Raw genomic sequence first — 7704 nt, 5'->3', positions numbered from 1 at the left:
CGTCTTAGGATGATTTGGGAAACGGAGCGGAGCTTGTTGCTGTGATGTGGCCAAAAATCCGCGATGACCTAGATCGCATTCGATGTCGCTGTCGAGAATTATACCGAAAAGCGGCGGTTGGTAACAAAGTTCGGGTTTGTGGTAAGAAAGCAAGTGGAGGGCCTTTTTCGGCGAAGGTGAGAGCAACAATGACGGCAGCAGCTGGTCAGGTACCAAACACCACCAAAAAAGTTCGGGTACGGCAAGTGCCGCCAAAACCTGGCTGTCCCAATGTGGGGCAAATGCTATTAACGGGTGCTTTCTCCCTGCGCCGGCGACCTATCTCTATGTTCGTTTTCTATTCTAATGCAAGCGAGGAATCCACCGAATAATCAATACCTATTGTTGTCATTTGTCTCAATTTGAACAACCACCCAAGCTCAAGAGGGCTAACACCCGGCCGCCACAGCCTTTCGTACCTCTTGTTCAAACCCCCACCTCAGCCAAGGAGGGGTTCCCCTCACGCAACCAACAGGCAAAGACCACCCAGGGTGCTGCAGCGCCGTCCGCAACAACCGAGAAGAGGCTGAGCAAAGGCGTGGACGCCAAAAACGAGCCACTAAGAACGGTTCTCAAACCAGCCACTCAAACATCAATGACCGATAACTACCAGTATCTAGATGTAGAATCCGACAAGAGGGCCGCCACATATCCCTGGTCCCGATTCGCGCCCGTCCATCCCAGGCCCGGGCCCCGGTATACGGATTCGCTGTCATGGCCGCCTCGACAAGAAGACCTGGGGTGCGCATCAGCAATAGCCATGACGCTTACACTGACCGTTAGCAGACGAGGTGGAAGTGGACCCTCGTGCTCCACATCGTCATCGTAGCTATCAATATACAATATTCATGATGCAAATGTGGAGGCCTTCATGTTATGCACGTATGGAAGCTTGATCGCGTTCGTACTCTGTCTCGTCGTTATTCAAGACACAAGCTGAAACCCAACGGAGTCCACTTGTGCAAGGTTGCGGATGGATCTTACTGTGTACGAAGTAACTAAATCGAAGCCAAAGGATCGACGCCACTCTTAGCTCTTTGTTCAGGCAGCAACTCACCTCACAGCCAACAGCCAAACAACAAGCATGGTAAGGTCAAACAAGGATTCGGTTGGCAAAACAAGTCAAACTGGTATCATTGCGCAAAGCATCTATGAATCACACAATCGCCACGGGAGCAGGTGCTAGTATTTGGGAGTGGGTGTTGCATAGCTCTTTGCGCGGCCTCGCTTAAGCGCCCAGTACGCTCAAAGCAATAACTCATTGTCGAGATTCGTGGAGGGTGTTTATACCATGTACACGCCCTAGATGAGCCGTCAAGCAAGCACGCCGTGACCGTTTTCCCAAAGCAACCCCCGAGACCCATTAACAAACGCCCCAATTTTACTTGCGCATCGAGCTGGCCCTCCGCTTGCGGAGATCGGCCTTGGTGGCCTTGGCCTCAGCGACACGCTTGGCGAGGACCTGGGCATACTCGTTCTGCAAAATGGTCAGCGAGCGTTCCGGTGCACTCCAATTAGAAATATTTCAACTTACCGCCTCATCCTTGACCTTCTCAGTCTGGCGGCGCTTGAGCGCAATGCGGTGGCGCTTGTGCTGCAGGCGCTGGGGGGTGACCAGGCGCTGGATGCGAGGAGCCTTGGTGTAGGCCTTCTTGCCCTCGCCCTTGGGCTGGACCTCACGCCGAATGACGTACTTGCGGACCTAGTATTCCGAGAATATCGTATTAGCCTCCAATTGTTGCACTCAGACTCTACCCGAACTGCGCGATCGAAATCGACGCAGTTCTAGGGTAGGCGATGACGGGATATAGGCATGAAGCACATACATCGTCATCCTTGCTGAGGCCGAAGAACCGACGGATCTTGGTGGCGCGCTTGGGGCCGAGGCGCTTGGGGTGAACGGTGTCGGTCAGGCCGGGGATGTCCTGCTCGCCCTGCTTGACAATGGCGAGAGCGAGGACGGAGAGGTCGGCGCCAACGATGCAACCGCGGACGGACTTGCGCTTGCGCTCACCGGTACGGCGGGGGCGGTAGCAGGAGTGGCCGTCGGCGAGGAGAAGGCGGACACGGTTGGGGGCAATAACACCCTGCTTCATCGGGAAACCCTGCTTGTCGTTGCCGCCCGTGATGCGGACGATGTAGCCCTTCCACTCATCGCCAAGGGGGTCGGCCGGGACCTCAGCGCCCATCTAATCCGAGTTAGTATCATTAAAAAAAATCGGCGGGTATCGATCGAACATACGCGCTTCCTGTGAAAATTTGGTTAGCTAGGCACGTCTAAACCGACAAAAAGGAGGCCACATACTCGAAGAAGTGCCTCAGCTTCCGCTCATCCTCCACCTCGATCAGCTTCTGCGAGCCGTTCGCAGGATGCGAAATGTTCAGCTATGGGGTCGGGTCAGCATTATTGTCAAGCCAAGGGCGCAGAAACCGATTTTTTTTGCAAGATCGCGGGAATCTCGTTGACATTCGAATCGCGTATCGCAGTGGGCAACCCTTACCTTCATGTTGGCGGTATTTGCTGAACGGCCGTCGTTGATGATGCGGACAGAGACTGGAGAAATCGAAGGAACGTTTTGTGTGCAGCGCCAGACCAGGAGAAATCTTAGGGCATAATTATTGCGCGCATTGATTGGTTGGAAAATTGAGAGCTCCACCTTGAACGAACTGGGGCACGTGCTGGAGTTTTCCACCCAGCCTTGCCTGGAAAATATTTGCCAAGACTCGGCCAGATACCTAAGGAGCGAGCTTAGAGCGATAAGGCCGAGGGGTTGTGGATTTGATGGATGGAGGGGCATCTCAAGCTTAAAGTTCACGAATCGGCGGCTTGGGAACGAAGTTTTTTCGATATACCTACGCATCTTGCAAGCCAACACTTCAATAAATCAACTACTAGAGATCACTCATCCAATCACCACTGCTGGGGACTCTGGTTAAACTTGTCTCGTTCACAATTCTCTCTGGGACAGTAACATTCACCAACGGATTCTCAGGGATCTGGATTCGTCATACATCATGGAGGAAGACCGGGTTTTGGCCGACTTGGGAATTGCTGCCGAGATTGAAGAAAAGCAAATACAAGAGAATGCCGTCAAACAACCCAAGAAGCGCTTCGTAGGGAGGCGGGCTGCGGGAGAGGCAGCGAAATCTAGTCCAGGGGCCGGCTCGATCGAGGATAGCGGTGCTATTCAAGGTACTTGAACCTACCTGACTTGGTTTTTCGGTGACAACAGGGACAAAGACTGATACTCAGCGCAGTTGCTCAACCACGGCGGGCACCGAGAATGCTTAACCAGGTGCCTCCTGAAATATTGAACGACGAGGGCTTGAAGGCGGCGATATCCCTTCTCCCAGCGAACTACTCTTTTGAGATACCCAAAACTGTCCACCGAATCCGCTCATCAGGCGCCAAGCGGGTGGCCTTACAGATGCCCGAGGGCCTCCTCCTGTTTGCGACCACGATCTCCGACATTCTCACTGAGTTCTGCCCCGGGATTGAGACCCTGATCATGGGCGACGTCACCTATGGGGCGTGCTGTATAGACGACTATACAGCGCGGGCTATGGGGTGCGACCTGTTGGTGCACTACGCCCACAGCTGTCTGATCCCGGTGGATGTTACTAAGATCAAAACGTTGTATGTCTTCGTCGACATCAGCATTGACACATCGCACCTGCTCGCCACGCTTGAGCGTAACTTTGCCCCCGGGAAGACGGTTGCCCTGGTTGGGACAATACAGTTCAACGCGACAATCCACGGCGTTCGATCAACGCTGGAGAAGGCGGGGTTCAAGGTTATTGTGCCCCAGATTGCGCCGCTCTCCAAGGGTGAGATTCTGGGTTGCACCTCACCAAACTTATCCACATACACCGACAGCCCCGTGGATTTGATCCTGTACCTAGGCGACGGCCGCTTCCATCTAGAAAGCATCATGATCCACAACCCCGATATTCCGGCCTACCGGTACGACCCATACTCCCGGAAGCTAACGCACGAAACGTACGGGCACAACGAGATGCAGGACATCCGGCGGAACGCTATCCGAACGGCTAAGAAGGCCGCCAAATGGGGACTGATTCTGGGCTCGTTAGGACGGCAGGGGAACCCGCACACGATGGCGTTAATTGAAGCCAAGTTGAAACAGATGCATATCCCGTTCGTCAACTTGCTGCTGAGCGAAATCTTCCCAGGCAAGCTGGCGATGATGAGCGACGTTGAGTGCTGGGTGCAGGTGGCGTGCCCACGATTGAGCATTGACTGGGGATACGCCTTCTCGCGGCCGCTGCTAACGCCATATGAGGCGTTGATAGCGTTGGAGGAGAAGGAGGACTGGGGGAAAGGCCCGTACCCGATGGATTACTACGGCAAGGAAGGGCTAGGAAGGACGAAACCAGTTACAGTACGATCTAGCTAGAATAACATCGTACAACTGCTCATCCATTGTACACACCCGGATATCCAGTAATAAGTCGGTAATTTATATCAACTGGCATGCTCCATGTCCCCCTATCCCCTGTCCCCAATCCCCAGGCCCAGTTAATCCCATGCAGACCTGGATCGGCCCAACTCTCCCGCATCCCACATGTTCCTGCGATGGCGCGGCTACCAACTTCAAGACCCGTAGTCAGACCCATTTTCCAACCAAGACAGATAGCTCCCCTGTGCTCCCCCATCCCAACCCCCGCCCCAAACACCCTCCCCTCTATGTAGGCAACCCCTCAAGCAACAACCTCCTCACTCCCCACCGGCTCCGGCCTCGACGAAAACACAACCTTATACTTCACCACCTCCACCACCTCCAACTCCTCTCCGTTAACATCCCCATCCCCATCCCCACCCTCAACCCCCCTTCCCCCCCTCCTCCTCAAAACCGCCACCGCCCTCGGCAGCTTCTTCACCTCGCCCTGCAGCCGCTGGTTCTCGCCCACAAACAGCCACGCCCGCTTCATCCAGGCCGTGCTGTCGCCGCCAGGGATATAGTCGGGGAAGAGCAGGCGGCCGATGGGGACGGGGGGCGGGGATGATGCTTGGGAGGGGGTAAAAGGGGTAGGCGGTAGGTTGATGGTGCCTTGGAGTTCGAGGAGGGCGAGGCCGGAGGGGGTTTGGAGGAGGGTGGGGAGGGGGTTTTGAGGGGGGGGTTGTGGTGGTGTTGTTGTTGATGTTGTTGTGGGGGAGGGGCGGGGGTGGAGGGGGATTGGTTGGGTGGTTGTTGACATTGTGTTTTGTTTCTTTTGTGTTTTGTCGTGGAGTTGTGGTGGACTGGGAAGGTGAGATCCGAATTATGAGGTGGTGCGGGCGCCTTTCCGAGGTTGGCGTTGAGATGGCGGGTGATTATAAGTTTACCGGATGGAGAGCGGTTGTCGGGATTGGGTTCGTTGATTTTTGTTGTGTGTTGTACTGGCAGTTTGGTATTCAGTTGAGCATAAGTTTAAGTTTAGTTCAAGGTTGACGAGAAGAAGTGATTTGATATGTTGCAGTTGTGGAAATGCCCCGCTTTGTGCATACCGACAAGGACTCGACTCGAGGCCTTCATCTTTCCCATCAAATACCTCCGACATTCCTTGTCAACTACGCGTATATGGTCGAGATACTGTAAGATATGTGATGTGGATTGAGCTGGTGTTGCATCCCACTAGTCAATGTCGGCTGTTTTCAAGCTCACATGAAGTTCTGGCACCACCCGCTCTCGATATCACGGGCTTAATGCTTTTACTCGACAGGCTTATAAGAAGGAGCTGTCAAAATCATCACGAGGTTTCCAAGTAACGTCCTTTTACACCACTGTTGAGTTAAATATATTAATTATTTGAGAGTATTGCTCTCCTACATAGAATCTGCCAAAGGACAGAAGAACTCGGATGTCCAAAGGGACTATTTCCCCGAGATAGAACGCCAAAAACTACCCAAAGCCCTCTCCCCAAACTCCACAGCCTAGTCCAACAACCGGAGCGCCTTACTCGACCGAAAACCGATGGCTGACCTGGAGCACGTACGGGTCACCGCCCGGCCCAAAGATCTGCTTCCCGAGGCGGCCCCACTCGGGGTGGTTGATGCCGTCGATATAGTCCTGCACCTCAAGAACCGCGCAGCCATACTTGGGCACCATGCGAGAAGGGTCCTGGTTCTTGCCCGGGTCTCCAACATTGCGACGGGCGGCGCCACCGGCGTCACTGGCATCGCGGCCAACGCCCTGCGAGGCCTTGAGCGGGAAGGAGCCGTTCTGGCCGTTGCACGAGTACATCTGAAAGGCGTCCTGGTCCGAGTAGACGTCGAGCCGGATGCCGGACCAAGCCGATGAAAGGCTGGCGACGTAGCCGCCGTCGGCGCGCCAGTCGTGGGGGTCGGGTCGGTTGACTAGCCAGCAGTTGTCTGGAATAAAAGGGTTAGTGTTTGTTGCTACGATATAGGGAGGGTGCTAAAGAGGAAACGGAGAGGGGCGCATACCATAGCCGGTGCAGTTGAACCCGCAGTTTCCGTGGATCTCCGGGTCGTTGAAGCTCTCGCCGATCTGCTTAGGGGCGCTCCAGAAGTCGTTAACAGAGCCCTTGGCGTTGGCCTGGATGTCACCGGTCGGGATCAAGATGTTGTCAACCGCAACCCGCTGGCCGCTGTAGGGCAGGTGGAAGGTGTGGTTGAAGATGGTGTTCGTCTCATCGTTGGCAAAGCCGTCCAGGTTCCAGTACGTGTGGCTGCTCAGCATGATGGGGGTCTTCTTGGTCGTTGCGATGGCCACCATTTTGGCCTCCCAGGTCATGTCGCCTAGCGTGTAAGTGACGTACGAGATGACCTCGCCGGGGAAGCCCTCCTTTCCGTCGGGGTCGACAATCGAGAAAGTGATGGACTGGTTGGTGTGAGAAACAATATCAAACTTCCTCCAGTCCCAGCCATCCACGCCACCGTGGAGGGTGTTCAGGCCATCCGGGTGCTCAGCGGTGGGGTTCTCATTTGCCGTGATGTGGTATTCCTCGCCATCAATCTCAAAGGTGCTATTCTTGATCCGGTTTGCGTAGCGGCCAGGAACGCTCCCGAGGTGAGGATGTGATTTATCCGTAACATAGTCGCCGGCCTTGTCGAAACCCATCACAATATCCCGAGGGACACCATTCTTGTCCTTGATGATCAAGTTGGAAATGGAACCCCCGTAGGGGATAAACGCGGCGGAGATGCCTTCGCCGTAGATCCAGTACTTCCCATTAGCATCTGGATGATGAGCACCTGAATGGCCAGGGCCGGGTGTAGGAGTAGCTAGTACTCCATTGAGAAGCAAAGCTGCTCCGGGGAGCAAGCGTAGCAGACCCATTATGTTTTGGTATTGTCAGGACGACAAGGTCAGGGTACAGAATGGTGGAGGAGTCGAGGAATGGGTCCAAGGGAGAAGAAGGCGAGCGGATGTTATAAGCTCAGTCCATCGGCGGGGCAATGCAATTGAATTGAGGGTGGTGCATGTGCAAAGCTGCAGGTGAATACCACGGTAAACATGGGATGGACGTCACCTCCTGCACAATATCCGGGAACATGAACCCAGGTCCCGGACAATTGTGCTGGGGTATCTGCAGGACCAGATCAACTCGAGGTTCCTTCGTATGTTCTTGGTACCATGGACGGAATAATTCAATTTCTCCGTACATACAGCCTAGAAGCGAGCGGATATCCGTTTTGGTGAC

The 7704-nt window shown here is 54.5% G+C and overlaps 4 protein-coding genes across 4 annotated transcripts; 1 reads left to right on the top strand and 3 right to left on the bottom strand.

Moving 5' to 3' along the window:
- Positions 1-1147: 1147 nt before the first annotated feature.
- Positions 1148-2711, bottom strand: F5144DRAFT_582215 (40S ribosomal protein eS6). Its single transcript, XM_066789488.1, has 6 exons — positions 2541-2711; positions 2345-2424; positions 2282-2288; positions 1866-2228; positions 1574-1741; positions 1148-1516 (listed from the first exon to the last, which is right to left on the bottom strand). Exons 1-6 carry the CDS (start codon positions 2544-2546, stop codon positions 1421-1423), a joined length of 720 nt encoding a protein of 239 aa, XP_066639777.1. The 5' UTR covers positions 2547-2711; the 3' UTR covers positions 1148-1420.
- On the top strand, positions 2712-4532 carry F5144DRAFT_517820 (putative diphthamide synthesis protein-domain-containing protein). The gene is made up of 2 exons (XM_066786650.1): positions 2712-3232; positions 3298-4532. The coding sequence occupies exons 1-2, from the start codon at positions 3055-3057 to the stop codon at positions 4452-4454; spliced, it is 1335 nt and encodes a 444-aa protein (XP_066639776.1). The 5' UTR covers positions 2712-3054; the 3' UTR covers positions 4455-4532.
- F5144DRAFT_582211 (Ctf8-domain-containing protein) lies at positions 4533-5575 on the bottom strand. The gene has a single exon (XM_066789487.1). It carries the CDS (start codon positions 5254-5256, stop codon positions 4759-4761), a length of 498 nt encoding a protein of 165 aa, XP_066639775.1. The 5' UTR covers positions 5257-5575; the 3' UTR covers positions 4533-4758.
- Positions 5576-5783: 208 nt separating this feature from the next.
- F5144DRAFT_350522 (galactose mutarotase-like domain-containing protein) lies at positions 5784-7620 on the bottom strand. The gene is made up of 2 exons (XM_066784297.1): positions 6485-7620; positions 5784-6409 (listed from the first exon to the last, which is right to left on the bottom strand). The coding sequence occupies exons 1-2, from the start codon at positions 7338-7340 to the stop codon at positions 5994-5996; spliced, it is 1272 nt and encodes a 423-aa protein (XP_066639774.1). The 5' UTR covers positions 7341-7620; the 3' UTR covers positions 5784-5993.
- Positions 7621-7704: the final 84 nt, after the last annotated feature.

This window comes from Chaetomium tenue, assembly GCF_020726465.1.
Source record: "Chaetomium tenue strain MPI-SDFR-AT-0079 chromosome Unknown F5144scaffold_6, whole genome shotgun sequence".
Lineage (NCBI taxonomy): Eukaryota > Fungi > Ascomycota > Sordariomycetes > Sordariales > Chaetomiaceae > Chaetomium > Chaetomium tenue.
Note: the sequence above shows the minus strand (reverse complement) of the source record. Positions and strands in the feature narration are given on the sequence as shown.

Excerpts from the sequence above, each read along its gene's own strand:
- F5144DRAFT_582215 (XM_066789488.1), bottom strand. Across the intron at positions 1,742-1,865 it reads GCCTCAGCAAGGATGACGAT|GTCCGCAAGTACGTCATTCG; the intron begins GTATGTGCTTCA and ends TCGGAATACTAG. Across the intron at positions 1,517-1,573 it reads AGAAGGTCAAGGATGAGGCG|AACGAGTATGCCCAGGTCCT; the intron begins GTAAGTTGAAAT and ends ACCATTTTGCAG.
- F5144DRAFT_517820 (XM_066786650.1), top strand. The coding sequence starts at position 3,055 with ATGGAGGAAGACCGGGTTTTGGCCGACTTGGGAATTGCTGCCGAGATT. Across the intron at positions 3,233-3,297 it reads GGATAGCGGTGCTATTCAAG|TTGCTCAACCACGGCGGGCA; the intron begins GTACTTGAACCT and ends TACTCAGCGCAG.
- F5144DRAFT_582211 (XM_066789487.1), bottom strand. The coding sequence starts at position 5,256 with ATGTCAACAACCACCCAACCAATCCCCCTCCACCCCCGCCCCTCCCCC.
- F5144DRAFT_350522 (XM_066784297.1), bottom strand. The coding sequence starts at position 7,340 with ATGGGTCTGCTACGCTTGCTCCCCGGAGCAGCTTTGCTTCTCAATGGA. Across the intron at positions 6,410-6,484 it reads GTTCAACTGCACCGGCTATG|ACAACTGCTGGCTAGTCAAC; the intron begins GTATGCGCCCCT and ends CTTTTATTCCAG.